Raw genomic sequence first — 20868 nt, 5'->3', positions numbered from 1 at the left:
CGCGGCCGTAAATACTTCAAAAACTTAAATTCGTACAGAGGCTAAATTTAACTGACACTTTTAACTTTCAAAATGTTAAAATAAAATAAAATTAAACATACTAACCATCACACATACATACATAAATATATGAAAATTTAACATTTGAAGATTAACATAGCTATATTTACAATTGAATTAACAGACGCAATGTATATTAACATAAAATTATATTAACATAACAGTCATTTAACATGTCTAACATACATTTTACTATGATAATATAACATTGATATAACATGTATAACGGAAATTATATTATGCGATTGTAACATTAATGGCGAAATTTTTAAGCAAACTTGATCTGCGTGCGCAACATAGCAGAATTGTCACCAAATTCGGTAGCTCTAGCTTTTATAGTCTCTGAGATACAGGTTATTATATTTCCTCCATATATCATATTTCTTCAAATATCTTCTCTGTTTATCAACCGATCGCGATGAAATTTTAAGCACACGTTAGGACTTGTCCCCACTGTCCCCCTATGAGCCAATTCTCAAGGCTGTAGCTTTAAAACTGCTCTTGTTATTATATTTTATATCCATTAAGTGGGTGGAGGTGGGCGTGCCGAAATTTTAAAATTAATTTGATATAAGCCAAAGTGGTGTACCATTATTTGTCACGAATCTAATGGGCTGTAGTACCCATTTTTTTTGGGTACCGAGCTAAAAATTGTCGGGTCGGACCACTTTGGGTCGAACCGGGCTGACTTTCAAGCACGAAGGCACGAAACACACAAATCTTTGTTCGACTGTTAAGTTCAAATATTGATCCAATATTATTTTTGAATAAGAATTTGAAATAATTACACACATACATATTAATCTTAAAGTAATTTTTGACATCTGGAAATGTTTTATACGAAAGAAGATCGAAATTGTTAAGTTCTAACATTGATAAAATGTTATTTTTATAAAAAATTTGAAAAATTATCAAATTATTATCGGCCGCACAAAAAATGTGTCGCGCTGGCTCGTGCTCATTTTTAGTCGTAAGTTTCGGGCTCGAACCGTATCGGGCCCAAAAAATGAAGCCCGCGCCCACCTCTAGTTCGGTATTTTTTTTTTAAATAATCATTTTTCATTTGGATTTTTTGTTTTTAATGCATTATAATGATTGAATGGTGATTTTCTAGATCTTTTTTGAATCATTAAAAGTTGCGTCAGACTTTTTTTACCGACACTCTTTGTTAAAAAACCGTCGGTGTCGTGTGAACACATCGAATTTAAAATACGTCGGTTCTCACAGAACACACTTAAGATCAATTATAGTTAATATTTGTAAGAATGAATATTAATTACGATTTAATTTGTACTTATGATGTACGCACTGTAAAAGGTGCAGATTATTTAAAAGGACCCAGAGACAATGTCTATAAAGGAAGCAGTCAAAATAGCAAAACAAAAGGCACTGTTTAAAACGAGAAGCGGCACATTGAATAAGCCAAACCCTAGTGGGGAGTCAAAGGCGACTCAATGACTGATATCAGGGAATGCACACACACAAACACACACACTCTGGACACACATGGTGTGCCACAAGTGGGTGAAGGGTGTTTGTGTTGTTCAGCTATCCACGTTTAGAGGTGCTTGCCTTTCGTTATTTTCTTCTTTTTCATTTTCCGTTTCGTATACTTTTTTTGGCTGGAAGTCTCGTGCAACGGTCGCTAGGTGGCGCCAGGCGTGACGAGACAGGCACTTTCCATGGAAGGAAGAGAAGAATGAGGTAAAGAACGATGACGATGACGACGACGCCTTTGCTTTTAGCTTGATTGCCAAGCCTAGTTTACTGTAAAGTTTTATAACTTTGGCCAGCTCAGCTACCTAGAAGCCCACACCGTCAATAGTACACATTCACTAACACCAACACCTTCTCGAAAGCGTACTCGTATTCCCTATAACCTACACTTGCCTCGCAAGCGTTAAAATCGTTTGGTTTATTACACGCGCCGAGCCAGTCCGTGGGTACCTTCCCTTTCTATATTCTTCACTCCATACTTGTGCCGTCCTTAACAGCTTCGACGTCAGCCGACCCTTTTAAAATGTCGTCAATGCTTGGGTTGCACCCCATACTCCCCCATCACTCACCTTCCCCTGCAGACCCACCTTTCTAGCATGTTTGACTCCATCAGCGGTCCCTGAACTTTGAAAAACCAACGAGGACACTCCGAGGACGACTCACATACCAAGGCCCAGGACTGACCCATGCGTCTATCAAATTCCAATTTCGGTCCCTTTTTTTCCTCTCTTCACCGGCATTCAAAGTTTATGGCGTCTTTTTAGCGTAAATCCCGTTTGGACTGGTTGGGTAACGGCAACTCGGACTGCTAGATGGTGCTCCTGCTCCGCTTTCTGTACTTTATTTTTGAGGTGTTTCACCCTTTCGGTGGAGCCGAGCGAGATTTGTAACCAGCGCTAGACCATAACCTAAGCCCTTCCTATCACAGAGACAGCATCTTCAATATCCCATTTTTTGTCTTTTTTTGTGGGTGTGTGATGAGCATTCGTCTAATTCAATCTCTCGAACATTTATATTATAAAAATATGTTATATAAATTTTTGTTATTGTCGCATAAAGTAATATTCTTGTTTGTGAAATAAGAATCCATGAAATAGCCCATTTTAATTTAATTTCATTTAATTTTTATACTCTTTCTGAGGACTTATATAAATATTTTAAAAAGCTTTGTTAAAAGTTTTTAATGAAAATTAATACATTTTAAAATATAGATGATAATGACAAAAGCATGTAGATCATGGCTCGATCTTATACTAAGCCCCTTATTAGTTTTGGAAGTTATTTTTATACCCGTTACTTAAAAAATAAGTTTTAAAGGGTATATTGTGTTCGTTGGAATGTAAGTTACAGGGAGAAGGAGGCATCTCCGACCCTATAAAGTATATTTATACTTGATCACCATCAACAGCCGAGTCGATATAGCCATGACCGTTTGTCCGTCCGTCCGTCTGTGTGAGCGCCTAGATCTCAGAGACCATAAGAGTTAGAGCAACCACATGTTCACACCTAGTTCCCAAGCGGCGTTGAAGCAGGTAAAGTTTGTTTTAAATTTTTGACATGCCCCCTTCCGCCCCCGTGAATCGCTAAAAACCGTCCGTCCGTCTGTATGAACACAAGGATCTCAGAGACTATAAGTAGAGTAACCAAATTTGGCACACAGATTTATATATAGCCCACGCAGATCAAGTTTGTTTTTAAGTTTAAGCCACGCCCCCGCACCCACATTTCTTAAAATAATACGTTTTTTATTAGTATTATATATTATCCCACTGAATCAGATCAAGATCTGACAAGTAGAACGACAGTTATGAAGATTTAATGTTTTCAAAGTAATACAAGTTATTTCTCCTTAAGTACTTTTCTATATATTGAAATAAGTAGAGGGTATCCTATGGTCGGGATCTTGACTATAGCCTTTCCGACTAGTTTTTACTAAAATTGTTGAATTTTATTCTTCTCTTAAGACTACTCATTTCAAAGGAAAAACAATTGTATCTCCAATTTTCATCTAATATCATATATGCATAGTCATAGTTAATTAATAGATATTTATTATAGAAAAGAGTATCAATAAATCTTCTTGCAGAGTGTGACTATTTGATTTGCTGTTTGTTTACATAAATATATGTTTAATTTTTTCATTTATAAAATCTTTGTTAACAGTTGGCTTTATTGCGATGTTGGACAGGTCAGTCAATACTTTTTATTTAAGCCTGCAATTTGTATAAATATTTATTCTTTATATACAAAATATATGTTTGTTTTTTATCTCAAATATGCCTTAATGGAAAATTTTTTGCATGGGCTGTAAAGCAATTTAAATGTGTCAACAGCATACTGAAAATTAAGAACAATATGACGCTATCCTTTTTTTTTTATCAACTAAATGAAGTTTTAAGGACAGTAAGTACGTTAAAAGGAGAATTCAGTTGTGGGTAGTTTTATACGGAAATTAATATAAATTTTCCGTATATATTTTGTATTCCCATAAATTTTATTTGAGACTTAGACTTGAAATGCTGTCATGGAAAATAGATGCGATAACCTTTAGCTTTTTATTCTTACCGTGTGTACGAGTATGTACAGACAGACGAATACTGTATAATTCTACAACTGGAGCTTATTTAGGTGATACCCAATCAACTCTGGGCTCAGTTTAGTTGAGACAATCCGAGAGTGCACAATGAGACGAGCGAATTATGTGCTTAGCTTGATCGGCTTGTGCCTTTTAGGTCTGAAGGTAGGTCAGGTTTTTTGTTTAGTGTAATTAGACTGAGTGACGTCATTTGTTGTCTTATCGCAGCTTGGAAATGCGACGAATAGCAACGATAACGGGCCTGGTGTGGCACTTACTAGGCAAGCCGTGGAGCTGGGCATGGAGCCGTCGGTGTTGGGGGAACTGTGGCGTACCAAGCAACCGGTGATTATCAGCAAGCCGGACGCAGTGGGTCAGCTATGCACGACGACCTACGAGCTGTCACCCGATGGGCAAAACATAATCGCTACTACTGTCAAAGATGGCCAAAGTGCAGCCAAGTTGGAGGTCACTACTACCACACCCAGCCCAGTAAGTCCACAGACCGACTGGGAGTATCTGCCTAATTCAATTGGTCATAGACGCACATTCACAATAACACCCTTGGCGAGCAATTGGCCGAGCTTCGGAGAAGGCTCTCCGCAGTTTGGCACCGGCCACAATAATCGCGGATGGCCAAGCTTTGAGTTTCCAGCAGGTGTTACTCCTCAAACGTCTACCAAAACGGAGCAGGACAATCAGGGACGGACTGTGACGACAACAATCAAAACCTATCGATCACCTGTGTACAGCAGCTGGTCAACAGGCACACCATTAGGTTCCAACTGGCCGAGTTTTGAAATTCCAGCGGGAGTAACACCTAAGGTGTCCACGAAGACAGAGCTAGATGATCAGGGACGCACTGTGACGACCACGACAAAGACATACGAAGGAGCCGTGTCAAACAATTGGACACCAGGAGGTGAAGCTGGAAGTCTACCGTCCAGCTGGCAGCAGAGGCCCAACATATTTGAAGGTCAGCTACCCAGCTGGCTTAATAGGCCACCACTACTACTACCACTACCAACCCGACCCACTGTTCAGCAACCACTGCCAACACCAGTGGCTGGTCTAGGTATACACACCACCACACGCCTGCCCGCATTTGGCGACTTCCCAGATGGAAGTCAGACAACACCCAAGACAATTGCCACTTTCAATGTGAATGACCTTCCCACATACACAAATACCAATGAACTGCCCACCAACACCAGAGTGACCACCTACAGAGGCACCTTCAATGGCGTTGCACCACCAAAGGCCGCTGATTTGGAGCCGCCTGTGCGGGCTATGCTCAATAATGCGGGCATTACTGATGAAGATATACTCTATGCTCAAGCAAGGGGCGAAGATATTGTACGCAACCGCGTTATGCCCGACGGAAGCATTATCAAGACGACGGTTCATTTAGATAACAGGGCAGTTGGATCCCCAGAGGCCCCCTTGCCAACACCACCACCACGACCATTGGCGCAGACCCAGACTCACCAAACACAGCCAGCGGTCGAGAGCCAACACGAATCGCAGGCTGCGGGACAGCAAAGGGACAAATCAATAGAAGATTTTCTCTCACAGGTGAATCTTAGGCCTGACGATATTCTGGCCCAAAACGGAGAAGTGGTCAAGACAATTGTCGATAAGGATGGTCGGGTGCTAAGTGCTAAATTCGTGCTGAGTACCGTTAAAGGTGACGAACAGGCCGAGGGGCAAGGTCAGGCAGAACTGCCAACCAAATAATTTCTGAAATTGAGTCTTTGTCATGAATTGTAAACAAACAAATTCAAAAACACGTAAAAACATTATGAACAATATGAATAAATTAAATAAAAGCTTATCAGTGCGGGTTTTTCCTAAAGATTACCCCAATCTAAAAGTCTAAACTATTATTTTTCATATGATGCATATGAGCATTTCCACGGGTCATGTTCGTACGTTCATACACTTGCGATGTGAAAAATAAATAGAAGCAAACATTTTACTTGTGATTCGATAACATTTGGGTTTCATCTAGTTTTAGTTTTAATAATGTTACAAATAAATATGCGGTCACGAACATATTATAATCATTAGATTAGATTTTAAGCAGCCAGAATTGAATCATGAACAAAGCGAGCCCCAACCTGACCCGAGCCACTGTCTTAAATAAAAGATTTGGCTCGAACATAAAATAATTACATAAATGTTATGTCTTTCTAATATAACCCAACTATTTGAGACTTCGGATAAAAATAAGTCACATTTAAATCTACAAAAAAAATTTGAAATTTTATCAAAATTAGATTATTTTTAATAAATAATAAACAATAAAAATATTTTCTTTAATTATGTTGAACAAGATGCGAACACAAACCATGGGTATCTAGGCCGGTTCGCGAACCGAACGTAAGTCTTGTTCACGGTTGCCACATCAAAAAATCAGATCGAGCTAAATATACAGAATTTTGACTGAAAGGTACAACTTGAGTATTTTAAATGTTGTTGCAAATGAAGATTCTCATATCGGTCATATAAACAGATATATTTCAAAAAGAAAACAAATCTTAAACTGAACGCGACTTACGGTAATTCCTGCCTAACTCCTAACCTAAGAATCAAATTGATCGAGTATTTCTAAATGCTTCTTCAACTATATATATAGAAATATTGGGAGGCATCGACAGAACTGTTACGCAGCATTCATAACTATTCACGAACTAATAGTTAAGTTTAATGGATATTTTCACTGTTTAACTTATATATAAGTACATACATTTTTATGCATAAGAAATCAGGTCATCAGTTGTTATTCTTCGATATTGAAACTACTTGTATATTAAAATAACACATAAGCGTGTATAAAATATATTGTGACAGTTTTTTTTTAATTCTGATTTTGGGCAAATATGTGTGTGAAATGCGATATATTTACTCGCATTTCTTAAATTATTAATAAAATAATTTTGATACTCACCGTGGTTGTGATACTATAGCCTTAAGGTCTGATACTACAAAGCAGTCTATAAATAAGCTACGCATATAATTTTAATAGGCATTCTAATTTATTACACGTTCTTCCACGTTGAAATTACGAAGGAAAAACAACTTTAGAAAAAGCACATAATTTTGTATACAACTAATTTATTACAACATGTTTTGAATTGCGCTAATAACTGAGCTGGAAAATAACAAAGAAAAAAAGAATATATAAGAAAAAAATAAAATCAAATAATATGAATTTTAAAATAAGTAAAATTAATAAAAAAAAATAGTAATACAAACATATTGCATAAAAAATGTTTACAGCACTATTAAAGCGAAAACATAAACTGCAAAAAATAATTCAAGCATTAAGAGATCAAAAATCATTAACAAAAAATATTTATAGAAAATTCAATTTGAATTTTCAGTTAAACAAAAAATAAAACTATTGCATAATTTTGTGCGTCGCGCAATGCGAACGATTTTGATGTGGCCGAAAAGCGTTGATGTTGTTGTTGAAAAATTTGAACTTGATGTTTTTGTGGATGTCATAGGTAGCTCTTTCACATACATTCTCGATTACATTGCGATAGATGCGTTAGAGTTATAAGCCAAGCGTGTCAGAGAAAAGAGAAACTAGATTAGTAAAAAATTATGTTGATCAAAAATTAATATTGCAGTAACAAAAAAGATAGTTAAAAATATAATTAATTAATAAATATAATTAATATATTGCAACAAATAACTTCGGGTGGCCAAAGATTTGATACCATTGCAGATATATCATTTAATATTTTATATATAATCGATTTAGTAAATAGATGTATTCAAATGTGTATTTAAATCGGGATAAATTATTTTAAGTACATCTGCAAAAGTATATTGTCATTTAATATTTATAAGTACAAACAAAACTGAACTGAATAAAATAGTCGATATCCGAAAAACATTTTAGTATTGTTAAATAACAAAAACGATAGTCTTCTTTGTATTAATTATAGGTATATCCGTTTTGGGAGCCCAACTAATTAATAAACGTCGCGTAAAATTATACAATGGCAAGAATTTAAGAGATAAATTCTATATAAATTACATAAAATGGCATAAATATTGAAAATTTGTTTGCATAAATATTTGCATTGAATTTGCATGTGGGGACTAATTCTTTTTAGTAATTCAATTCGTCTTAGTTTTTAGTAACTGTTAAAATGGGTTGATGTCATAAAAATTTAATAAAAACGTATCAAATATTATGTAATATGAAAAAAATAGGTAATATGAGTAAAAATTTATTTGCAATTATTGTTTATGACAGAAAAGTTATATTAATACGATAATTTTCTTAATACATAATTGAGGAGATAAAAGCCCGTGGAAGGGGAGAACTTATATTTAGTAATAAATGTTATTAATAATAAAACGTTCGGTAAGTTATTTAGTAAAGGTTGTCACAGTGGCTAATGACTGTTAAAAATGTTTATGAGAGATCAAACAATAAAAAAAATAAAATAAGTAGTATAAATAAAAGTTATACTTAAGATTATTTTAGATCTGGTTTAATAACTTTAGCCAGAAGTTTATCTGATAAATGACCTTTTTCTTTTGATTATGTAAAACAAATGCCCCTTTCTTATTGATTTAGAGAGTATATTTAAAGTCTTTACTCACCAGATTGTCGAACCGCAAGGCATCCTCATCGCTTAGACCCATGCTGCGTGTCAGCTGCAAATAGGTAGATGTTATGGGTTTCAGTCGTTCCAAGTCCAAGGGCGGCAGCGGCATGGGAAGCTGCTCGACTGGAGCCGTGCCACGTAGCAATAGTTGGGGAATCCGTAGATTTGTTAGCGGCTTGGGTGGACTGAGCAGCTCAATTTTAAGGGGTGGGACGGTAACTGGAGTGGAGGTCGATGTGGGTTGTCCATTTCTGGAGCTGGAAAATGGAGTTTTCGTTAAATTAATGGGCGTGTGTGGTGTCTGTGGTGTAAAGGGCGTGGCTATCGAAACGATCGGAGAGCGCGCACGAGTCGAGCTGTCAGGGGAAGTCTTCAACTGTGGAGAACTAGAATTAGCTGCCGGCGGAGAAGCTGCCCTGGGAGGTGCTGAGACAGACACTTCCTTAGATTGTGGCTGATTGCTATTAGCTGTCGTTATGCTGTTGGTGGTGGTTGAGGTGGTGGTTGGATAGCTGAGGCTCTGTAAAAGACTACTGCCGTATAGAGGCGGTGCTAAAACCGGTTGGCTGAGCATTGAGCCACCGGCATAGAAGCGTCTCATGAAGTCGTAATAACGGACAAGATTATCCCGCGACTTCAGCAGCTGCATGTCAATGCTGTGGAGCTGAGATGGATCGGGTAGAGGACTGGGAGGTAAGGGAGCCAATATTTTGGCAGGAATCGCTGGCGGACTAAGCGGACGCTGCAACTGGGCTTTAACTCGTATCTTGGGCACGCTGACCGCCTGCGTTTCGGCAGCCACATCGACTTTAGTGTGTGACGGGGCCACAGTCGAAACTATGGTTGTAGGGATTGACGGTGGTGCTGCGATGGCATTCAGCTGGGTGGCACTGGCACTGCTGGAAACAGATCCAGCGGCCAATGGCGTATACGCTTTGAGATCAGCGCTCGAATGGCGACGTCGCTTGGCCGTAGGACCCGTCTCCAGGGAGCTCTCCGTATGCGAAGAATAGCTCAAATAATTTTCCACTTCCGATGAGCTCTCATTGCCAGCCAACTCAGAGTCCTTGCAGCCAACCGTAGGCGAGGAGGGTCTCAGGTTCTTCTTGCACTCCGGGCAAATAGTTAGAAAACGAGTGACAGCTTCACGAGGCAGAAATGCATAGGTTTCGGTGATCTGAGAAGAAAAGAAAGATTACAAATAAAATAGCTAAGAGGTTATATCTACAATTATACAAAAATTTTAAAATCTAACGCTATCAACCAGCAACGAGGTGCTTCTTCAAAGCACTAAACTGCGTCCGCCCAATTCCATGTGCACGTTGTAGATGATATCAAAGAATTCTTCTACGCAAGCTACCTTGCGGTAGATGCGACGACCAAAGTCCTTGCTAGCGGATGCTGCAAACAAATCGACGGCGCCAGGGTTATCAGAGAGTACAGCTGTGGTGGGCAGCGGTTGGAGGCGCCGTCGACTACCGGGTGCCTCCTCAAAACCATCAGGTCGCTTGGTAGTAAAACCTGTAAAAAATTTAAGTTGGCTTCGATGGAAACTTTTTGTAACGTCTTTTTCTTACCCTTTGTCTTCACCCAAAATCGAAACTTCGAACTATCCGGACGACTGTGTTCCTTGCCCTCAAGTGCTTTCAAAATGCGTGCCTTCTTGCGCAGTGTTATTGTCTTGGTCTTTGCCTGATCGCCGTAAGTCTTTAGTGCCCAGGGCTGGAACAACTCGTAGATTATTTCACGCTCGCTTGGCAATTTGCTTAGCGGCGGACAACCCACGGGTTGCTCCAGCTCATCCACATCCGCATCGTAGGCTGCCTCCACTTCAGGCTCTAACTCACTCACGGTTACGGGAGAGCTCTCTTCGCGCTCGTCAATGGCGAAGAGTTTCCTCTTATTGCTGCAACTCTCCGCCATGCCGAGCGCAACAGAGGCTTTTGTGGACTCAGTGGATTGAGCCTGATCGAAGCTATGCTTTCGATTGCCATTGGATTGCTCCATAAGGATGTGAATGAAACTGTGGTTAAAGAACTAAACAATAGGCTCAATGAAAATGTTCGATCACGACAAAGTCCAAGAGATGAACACAGTGCATTGATTAAATTTTGAAATTATATTTTAATTTGTAAAAGGCTTTGCTCTAAAGAAATCTTTTCTTCGCTCTGTGGGATCTCATGGGGTGTGCTGTCAAATTAAAGATGAAATAACACTATACACACTATTCACGAAACACAGTAAACACTTTTATCTTTAGTATAATAATAACTCTGACTTACTTTTAATTTTGGGTTTTTCAGTGAAATAGGTCAAGGGAAAATGAGTACAACAAAAAAGTTCAACAGAATTGCAATAAAAACAAATGTTAATTTTGTAACAATATTAAAATATAAGAGAAATTCCCACATTAACGAAAAAACAAACGGAGAATTTTAATACAACAAACAAAGCCAAAAGAAAAGTTGCGAACGCGACGCGACCGAAATGAAAGTTCAAACTCAACTGATCAACATTGGGTCCAGTTGATTCAGTCGTAAGAAAGGATGCTGTCCAAATAGAGGTTCAGTTATATTCAGGTTCAGGTCCAGTCGAAGACAGGCTGGGCCAGATGCAAACCGGTTACTTGACCGGTCATCTTTGAACTTTGCACGTCAAGTTAATGAAGGCCAGTTGGCCAAAGGGGTAGCTTTTAAAAATATATAAGGAAAACGACAAATACGGAATGTTCCACAAATAAATAGATAATCTTTGCCTACCTCAATAATTGCACAATGGCAAGTAAACGGAGGTAGAGGGCCAAACAGTGAGCAACCAACCCAAAGAAAGCCTGCACAACATCTTTGCGCTTTTGAGGAATGCCAAAAAATGTCTAACCTAAAACAACCCGTGGCTCCTTAAGCAACCCCTAACTGAAAGTCGCGTATTTTGCATTTTTCGAAGCATACATTTCGGTGGCGATTTGTAAGAGATTCACGTCAGGCAGCATTCTTAAAAATATTTTATGCCCACTTATCTACCATTTTCCTTACATTTTCTCGCACGTTTAAACTTTTGGCCGCCTTTTGCGTTGATTCGCCTTAAAGTTCTCATTGTACTTTATGTTTTTGGGCTTTGGCATATTGTTTATATTGTTTTCTATGTCAATTAGAATCAGGTTAATGTCGAGAAAAGCATGTATTCTTAAAACTCTGTTATTACATAAATTAAGAACCATGTGAATTTATCAGTCCGGTATGCATGTTTGGTATTGGTAAACACTTAACTTCAATTCCAAAATAATTTATTTTTTTGGATTTTACTGTGCGCACAAAAGTATGCCACAAATTATTTTTATGCCAATCGCGTGTGGTACCCCGAGTTTAGGGGTGAGTGAGTGGTTGTAGTTTTATCTCTATAAGGGTTATGTATTTGTTTTGATTATTTATTATGTGCTGGAATTTCAACGCGATTCATCTGATCTTCTGATTGGTTGCTAGAACTGTCCCAGAACTGGGAACTTCCCTTTGTGTCTTAGGTATTGTTTTTGTGACTTTGTCGTCAGCTCAGCATCTACAAACCAAGTTCATCCTAATTGCAGGACCCTTTATTATGAACACAAAACTGGATCTTTTTGCATAAAAATTATTGTACTTTACCCGCCAAAATATGCTAGTTTCAACTGCCATTTACTGAAAAGTTTAAGCCCTGACCGGTTTTTTGTAACGTATTTTTCAGAAATATCTTGAAACTGAGAGCAATTTGTGTAATGTACATTTGCGACTTGAAGCTAGCCATCAATACAACTAGGCGGAAAAGCTATAGTCGAGACCCCGACCTTAGGATACCCGTTACGTATTTCAATGTATATAAAAGTACTTCAAAGAAATTACTTTGTATTACATTGAAAACATTAAATCGCCATAACTTCCGTTCTATTTGTCTGATCTTGCTGCGATTCAGTGGGCTAATAGATAATATTTATTGACAACGTTAATTGCCTTAAAACCCGAATTACCTTACAAACTGTGGGTGTAGTGGTTTTTCGCGATTTGCGCGCGCGGAAAGAGGCGCGGCGAAAATTTGAAGAAACTTGACCTGCTCCATCGCAATTGGAGTCTGTGTGCCAAATTTGTTTGCTCTATCTCTTATAGTCTCTGAGATCTAGGCGCTCACACGAACGGACAAAAACACATGGCTATTTACTTTTAAGTAAGGGATATAAAAAGTCGGAAAGTTCTGTTAAATTCAGGGTAGTAAATAATTTTGAAAATGCTTAGATAATAATAAGAATATTAGAATATTAATAACTAAAAGTTAATGACTTTTTCAAATAAAAAAATCATTTACAAATATTTCCCGTTCCTGATAATGATAGATAACCAGGGAATAATACCGGAACCGTGACCGGTATATTAAGTACGGAGCCGAAGTAAACTATTTTTTAAGAACCAAAAAAAAAAAACAAACGTTTGCAACGGTATGATTTCACATTATTTCAAAATAATTTATTGTTTTATTTTTAAGCCCATCTGTACCATAATCACAAAATACACCTACTTTTATTACCAGGCTTATTTGTCTTGTATCCCTTTAATGCGTTATTGCTATAATACGAGGGTGGGCTGATAAATAGTCGGCCTACCAAAGAAAACACGGCTTTTTTTTTATTTTTCTTTTTTCTTTTTCAACATAATCTCCTTTTAGACGTATGCACTTAGTCCAACGGTCCTCCAATTTTTTTATACCTTCCATAAAATATGACTGGTCCAGGTCCTCAAAATAGGCGTTTGTTTCACAGATCACCTGTTCATTCGACTGAAATTTCTTTCCACCAAGCCATTTCTTTAAGTTTGGAAATAGATAATAGTCACAGGTGCTAAATCTGGAGAATAGGGGGGATGTGGAAGAATTTCATAGTGTAGTTCACACAATTTCATCATGGCAACAACGCTCTTGTGAGCCGGAGCGTTGTCCTGGTGAAACATAACTTTTTTCTTCGCCATGTGCGGCCTTTTTTTCTTTAGTTCTGAATCGAACTGTCCCAAAAGGTTAGAATAGTATTCTCCATTAATTGTTCTGCCTTTTTCTAGATAATCCACATGAATTACGCCTCGGGCATCCCAGAAAACCGTTGCCATTACCTTGTTGGCCGACAAACCAATCTTTGCCTTTTTCGGCGCCGTTTCTCCGGTTGAAATCCACTGCTTTGACTGTTCCTTGCTTTCTGGTGTATGGTGATGTATCCAAGTTTCGTCGACAGTCACAAAACGACGCAAAAATTCATTCTTATTTGCGTTTAACAATGCCAAACTCTCCTTCGCAATGACCAAGCGGTTGCGTTTGTGTTCCGCTGAGAGCAATCACGGCACCCACCTTGACGAAAGCTTACTCATATTTAAATATTTGTGTAAGACGTTTCCAACACGTTCACGAGAAATGTTTAGGGCCTTAGCAATCTCTCTCAGCTTTATTCGGCGATCATCCAATATCATTCCGTGGACTTTATCTACCATTTCTGGGGTTGTCACCTCTCTGGGACGTCCCGGACGGTCCTCGTCAAAAATGCTTGTCCGCCCGCGCCTATACTCAGCAGTCCAATATTTAATGGTCGAAATCGATGGAGCTGATTCCCCATAAACTTCGATTAACTCATTTTTTATTTCATCGTTGGATTTCTTTTTTAAAAACAGAAATCTAATGACAGCTCGATATTCTATTTTACTCATTTTGGGGACAATGCAAAAGTGACCATGCTAAAACTCCCGCCAAAATTACCAGTGTTGAGAAAAACGCCTAAAACTTTTTCAGCAATCAGCCGATAGAAAACACTAATCGAATAAAATATTTATGGGTTGTTTAAGATGTTTTTTTTTTTTTGGTAAGGCCGATTACTTATCAGCCCGCCCTCGTATTATTAAAAATAGTTACTAGAAATATTTTCGAATTTTAATTTAATTTATATTAATTTCATAAATTTTACAAATTCATATTTATCAAAAAAATGTTTGTTTTAATTGTATTGGCGACGTACCTGAGGCCCTAAAAAATGATCAAAAACGGGTATATTGTGTTTGGCAGAATGTATTTAACAAGCTGAAGAATGCGGGCAGACCTCATACTAACTTATTCTAAAACTTGAGTTTCAACCGATCTTTACATGATAGTGGTCCAATTAAAAAATAAATATAACCTTGATCTGCGTACGGTTTCCAGGAGCCTACATCTAAATTTAAGGTCTGTAGCTGAGATCGACTCAGACGTGGCATGCGTTTAAATGGGCACAGGGTATAACACTTCGAAAAAATTTTGACGCTTAAATAAGTAACTTTAAGACTTGTCAAAATTAAGCAAGTTTCAGGAAATATTTGTGTCAAATAAGGTATATTTGCAGCTTTAAATATATATTTCTGTCAGCTTAACTCCTTAATTAGTTTCCTCTTTTATATGTTACCCTAATTCATTGGTTTATTTTCAATATGTGGACTGAAATCGACTTCTCTCGCTAAACGGGAACTCATTAAGGTCTGCGTCTCATCGCTTATGCATTGAAATTTGCAGTCACTTGTAAAAAATCAATGCATGTCTGAGTAATCGATGCCGCCTAATGGAATATCTAAGCTAATAGGGCCAACTTCGGTCAACGGTGAGAGAAGCCAGCGAAGTAAGTTCGTAGGTATAGGATACAGTGCCTTCCAGGACAATTAGTGCAACAACTTGGAGGCAAACAATACAGCAGACTCTTGCCCATTTATTTAGCTAATGTTTGGCATCAAAGTCTTGGCGTTTGGTTAGTAATTAGCAAACTGGCCAAATAACATGAATAAATCGCTCAGTGGTTGTCTTGCATGGGCTGCTAAGTGACAGGACGATGCTCAACTGGTTACGGCTGGATTGGAGGGCAACAGCATCAACAGCATCAACAGCATCAGGACATTAGTAGATTGGGCGTAAACGAGTTTCTTCGATGGCGATTCAAACTTTCTCACGCTCAGCAGCAGCAGCCGTGGCAGGACAGGAAACTTTTATAGAAATCTTCTAAACTTTCACATCAAAATTTCAACAGATTTGAGCCCAGAAGCAAACGTACTCGTGAACCAGGCCGGTTTTTCAAACTGGACACAGCATCAACGGATAACTGGCGACGTCGAGACTTTGAACTTTGACACGCATCTCGGCCAAGATGCAACCCTTTGGTCAACCAGTTTTCTGATGGGTGCCGCTGCTGGTCACTTTGTTGTTTTTAGGGTGGTTTCGAAGATGCTGCTTCTGTATTTTTGATTTGCAATCTTTCTGACCCGCATACATCCTCTTGACAGTTTTATATTTTTTTTTCCCCCTTATTTCGGCAAATAATGTCCAGTTTGTTGTCTGTGAATTTCACCGTATCGATGTAGTGGAGATGATCTTGCTTTACTTTCGCCTTTGTTGATGATGATGCTGTGCCAAAGGACACCAATAAAATATCCACACATTTTGCATCGAGTGTGACTTTGGGATGATACAATATGGACACTATCTGTATTGTTGCTATATTGTTGCTATTTAAAGACGGAAGTTTAACACACGCACTTTAACTGGTTTTAATCATTGTACCGGAACTTTTTTTAATAAATATACATTATAAACAAGTTGGGATAGTGTGTCCGTGTATCCTGCGCCCAGACCAGCGTCAATGTTGCTATTTCTTCCGTTATTACCAGAATATATGAAATATCTATCTTTATGCTTTTAGATTCTGAAGAGTGATTTTTAAGATTAGCAGCTTAAAACCTTTTTAATTTCACGGCAACTAAATTTTAAATTTTTGTAACCACCATTTTCATATTATACAATAACTAGGACAATAATTCGGACACTTGTTAACCCGAATAGCCCTGAACAATTTTTTTTCGAGTTTCTTCATGGAACTTTTAGGACTGATAAATTTAAGGTCGCTACGTCCGAAAAAAACATTATTTTGGTTCGTCCTTGTCAGAATAATCGACAGGACCATTTTTTTCAGCTGTTACCATATGGTAACGCTAGTACCAACAGTTTACAGGTTTTCTTAGTACTACAAAATACAAATATTTGAGAAAAAGTCTAATGAACAAAGCTTTATCCAACAGGGGGCTCCTCCTTGGTATATCTGACTAAACTTGGTTCAAATCGGTTCACTATATCATATAGCTGCCATTGGAACAATCATATTTTGTGAACAAAACAATACCGAAATGCGAATAAAATGTATGGGAAAAACCTGTACCAAGTACCAAGAGAAAGAAAAGCGTAAATGTACCGAGAAAAAGTGATTTTTATACAAAATTTATTTCATAGTTAAAAAGAGCACTCTTTTACCTTTCTAATGACGTGGGCATTGCATATAGTTCAGTACTAAAATTAGTTAAACGATTTAAATTTACTTGCGACGAATTGTCAAACGCCGTTTTTTTGCACTGCAGAATATAGATTGTCGGAGACCCCGTACTTACTATGGCAAAAACTAAGAATGGAAAAAATTAAAAAATATTTAGTTAACTTAAATGCATATTCTATCAGATTGATTGCGATGTCTCATAAAAGACTAAAAGACCAAGACTTGATTTTCGCTCGATGGGTCATATGACAGCTATATGATATGGTGGTCTGATATGCTCCAACTTCGGTAGGGATGTATAAGACTAACTTAAATGTATATGCTATAAGTTTAGTTTTGATATCTCATAAAAAAAATAAGTTTTTCATACTAAGAATTTGAAATTTTTAGTGGACTTCTCAAAATTAAATGAAAAGCTAGTTTGTTTGTTTGTCTGTTTGCATCAAAGCGCTAAAATACCTTAGATGTAATAATGGGGATCTATTCCTTTTCGCAAATCTAGAAATGTTTGTTCTACGACTTTTGGCAAAACCCGCTAGTATAGCGGGAAACCGTTAAATCCCGCTAAATTTAAAACCCCCGCAGTTTCCAAACTATAGAAGCTACAGATAAACATATTACGTAGAGTTGAAATATGACAGCAGCAAAAACGTGATACATCAGAAAGCCTATGTGGCAGACAGCTTTTGAGCGGCGTTTTGCGTTTCAGAAATAGCCAGGGTTGCCGGACAGTTTAGTTTTTATTTTTTTTTATATTCACGGTTAAATAAGGCCAATTTTTTAAATTAGTTGTGACTTTCCGCAACGCTTATTAAATCTATCTGTTCTTTGTTAAAATAAATTCAATTAGTACATTTACGTATTTTACTATCAGTCTGCATTAATGATAAAGTTACAATATCAAAAGAAAAGCAATTGCAAAAATTTCTGATATCACACAAAAAAAACCTCTACACGAGATAAAATTCTAGTGACGAAATATTAACATTTAATTTAAAAATTTTAAACAAAAGTATAAAATTAAAAAAAACACGAAAAATAGCATTCGGCACTGCGAAAAATGTAATTTTTATGTTCGTGGTAGCACACTCTTGTTGTGCACAGTGCAGAATACTAATTTTCGTGTTTTTTTTTTATTTAATATTTTTATTTAAAATTTTTATATTTAACGTTAATTTTTCGTCACAAAATTGGATATCAGAAATTTTGGGGCTGGAATATGCTTTCGTCACTAGACTTTTACCTCGTGTAGGGGTTTTTTTTATAAGACTAACTTAAATGCATATTCTATAAGTTTGGTAATGATATCTCCTAAAACAAAAAAGTTTTTTATACTGAGACTTGATTTTCGCGCGATCGGTCCAATGAAAGCTATATGATATATTGATTTGATTTTAACGAACTTTGGTTAGGATGTGTGAGACTAACTGAAATGCATATTCTAAAAGTTTGGTTATGATATCTCATAAAAGAAAGAAGTTTTTCATACTAAGACTTGATTTTCGACCATTTGTTCGTATGAGCGCTATATGATATAGTGGTCCTATCGAAAAAAGAAAAAAAGCTTGAACTGTCTGCAATATAGAAGAATCTACATAGCATTTAAACTGTTCTTATTATTTGAATAGGAATTGGCGTTAAAGGGGGCGTGGCTAAATTTTGAAACAAACTTGATCTGCTTGCAATATAGAGGAACCTAAATACCAAGTTTGGTGCCTCTATCTCTTATAGTCTCTGAGATCTAGGCGCTCATACAGACGAACAGACAGACAGACGGACGGACATTGCTATATCGACTCGGCTGTTGATGCTGATAAAGAATATATATACTTTATAGGGTCTGCCACGCCTCCTTCTGCCTGTTACGCACATATTCGTTAAAACAAACCCAATAGACCCCTGTACTTTTTTTAAGTACTGGGTCTAAAAATGTCAGAAGCATATGATTTAAAAAAAAAATTCTGATATTTTCAAAATAAAAATTTTTTTATGCCCCAAAATTTTTGATATCCAATTTTGTGATGAACAATATTAAAGTTAGTACAATTTGTAAATTTAATATCGTTTGTCACAAAATTGAATAACAGAAATTTTTGGGCATGAAATGACGTTCGGCACTAAACTTTTCAGATGTAAGGAGGTTTTTTGGAAGATATTATTGAATAAACAAAATATTTTAATGATATCTCTTGGTTTTGAATCTGTATGTATTATAATTACCTTAATGGTTGGTCAAAATGACAATCAATCAAAGAAATTGATAAGGCAAACGAGAGGAGGATAGAGTGAAGCAGAAAGTGGAGAGGAATGGAAAGAAGAAGGCCGACAAACAGCAAGGATTGCAGTACCAAAGAGGAATGTGTGAAGGGAGGCTGGCTGAAGAGGGCAAATAGTAAGCTTTGGTAAAGGAGTAAGTTCCAAAAAGAAAAAGGTGTGTGTATGTGTGTGCAGCTTAACAACGCAACATAAATTAACGCATATTTCAGTTGCAATGTAAAAACGCACAAAGCGAACGGAGAGCTCTGCAGTCGACAACAACGTCTACGTCGAAGTCGACGACGGCAGCGACAGCGACGCCAACGTTTCAATTATTTGCTGTTATTGTTGTAGTTGCTCTTGTTGTTGTTATTATCATTAACATTGTTGTTGTTGTCAAAAGTAGCAGATATACTCGTTTTTGTTGTTGTTGGTGTTGTTGGTGTTGTGGACGCTGTACACACAAAAAATGAATAAAACAGCGAACGCCCTATTACACACACAGAAACAAACACACACCCACACATGCTCATACAGAAACCCACTTGCTCCCACCCAATTCCTGTATGTGTTGTAAAAAGCTGTCGCCGCTCCTAAAAGTATGCAACGAATTTTTTGCCTATCTGTCAGGTTGCATCCTGCTGTCGCTGCCTTTGCCACCACTCCTCTGTTGCAATTACCACAGTTCGGTTATACATTATTTACCTCTTCTTCGTTTTTTACGAGTGCAGCCGCAGCCGCGGCTGTTTTTTACGGGTTTTATTTTGTGCGTGCGCGAATGAAAAATAAAATATATAAAAATATATAACGGTACCGCTCCAACAGCGTCGGCGTCGACGTCGACGTCGCCGCACGTCGCACGCACATTGTCATGCCCCACCATTGGCCTCGGCGTCCAGCTCGTGCTCGTCCTCATCCCCTCCAGCCAGAGGCTCGTCGTCCTCGCGGATACCATCAAAAAATGAACAAAAAGTAAAAGAGATGCCCAAATGCGAAAACTCATGCAAGAAAACAGGCCAAAGCGATATTCCTGGCCGGGATCAGGGCACATATATTTATATATTTGCCTGCATATATATAGGTGCACTGATTGCCAACGCATCCTAGGGGCAATGTTGCATGTGGCAAGAGGCAAGGGCAGACGGTGTTGTAGTCATGGTATAAACAAAAAAATACTCCCCATGACAGCCAGCGGGGCCAATGGTGCGTATGTGTCATGATGGTGGCGTCGACGACGACAACAACAACAACTATAAGCAACACAAACAATAACAACAATTAAAGCAAAATATAATTTAAAAAAAAAAATGGTTTCAGCCTTTGCTGCTGCTGCTCTTGTTGTTATTGTTGTTGTTAAGCTCTGTACAAATATATTGCAAAAATTTGTTGCATATTTATTTTGTTTGTCGCGTTTTATTTGGGCGCCTAAAAGTGCTCAACATTTTTTAATTGGGTTAGTAATTGAAATTTATCGAACGCTTCCACGCACACCACGGCAAATCGACACAGTC

General features: G+C 37.7%; 2 protein-coding genes and 1 long non-coding RNA gene across 4 annotated transcripts in view; 1 reads left to right on the top strand and 2 right to left on the bottom strand.

The window, feature by feature from the left end:
- Positions 1-10770, bottom strand: part of LOC117782628 — a 94479-nt gene extending 83709 nt beyond the window's left edge. The window contains 3 exon segments of the mRNA XM_034619648.1: positions 8759-9940; positions 10028-10284; positions 10341-10770. Of these exon segments, the coding sequence (XP_034475539.1) occupies positions 8759-9940; positions 10028-10284; positions 10341-10770 (1869 nt within the window).
- Positions 4218-6005, top strand: LOC117782629. Of its 2 annotated transcripts, XM_034619650.1 has the most exons (3): positions 4218-4297; positions 4361-5207; positions 5259-6005. In XM_034619650.1, exons 1-3 carry the CDS (start codon positions 4241-4243, stop codon positions 5867-5869), a joined length of 1515 nt encoding a protein of 504 aa, XP_034475541.1. In that variant the 5' UTR covers positions 4218-4240; the 3' UTR covers positions 5870-6005. The 2 variants fall into 2 exon arrangements, with proteins under 2 accessions (XP_034475541.1, XP_034475540.1); XM_034619649.1 differs by having other exon boundaries at positions 4361-6005.
- Positions 10771-13431: 2661 nt separating the features above from the next.
- LOC117782640 lies at positions 13432-14540 on the bottom strand. The gene is made up of 2 exons (XR_004617305.1): positions 14274-14540; positions 13432-13490 (listed from the first exon to the last, which is right to left on the bottom strand). It is a non-coding gene; the product is annotated as an uncharacterized LOC117782640 (long non-coding RNA).
- Positions 14541-20868: the final 6328 nt, after the last annotated feature.

The sequence above is a fragment of the Drosophila innubila genome, assembly GCF_004354385.1.
Source record: "Drosophila innubila isolate TH190305 chromosome 2L unlocalized genomic scaffold, UK_Dinn_1.0 5_B_2L, whole genome shotgun sequence".
Taxonomy (NCBI): Eukaryota; Metazoa; Arthropoda; class Insecta; order Diptera; family Drosophilidae; genus Drosophila; species Drosophila innubila.
This window is presented reverse-complemented; position numbering and strand designations above follow the sequence as displayed.

Bases quoted from the DNA above. Each gene is read 5' to 3' on its own strand.
- LOC117782629 (XM_034619649.1), top strand. From the start codon at position 4,241: ATGAGACGAGCGAATTATGTGCTTAGCTTGATCGGCTTGTGCCTTTTA. The intron at 4,298-4,360 runs GTAGGTCAGGTT...GTCTTATCGCAG, and splicing joins TGTGCCTTTTAGGTCTGAAG to CTTGGAAATGCGACGAATAG.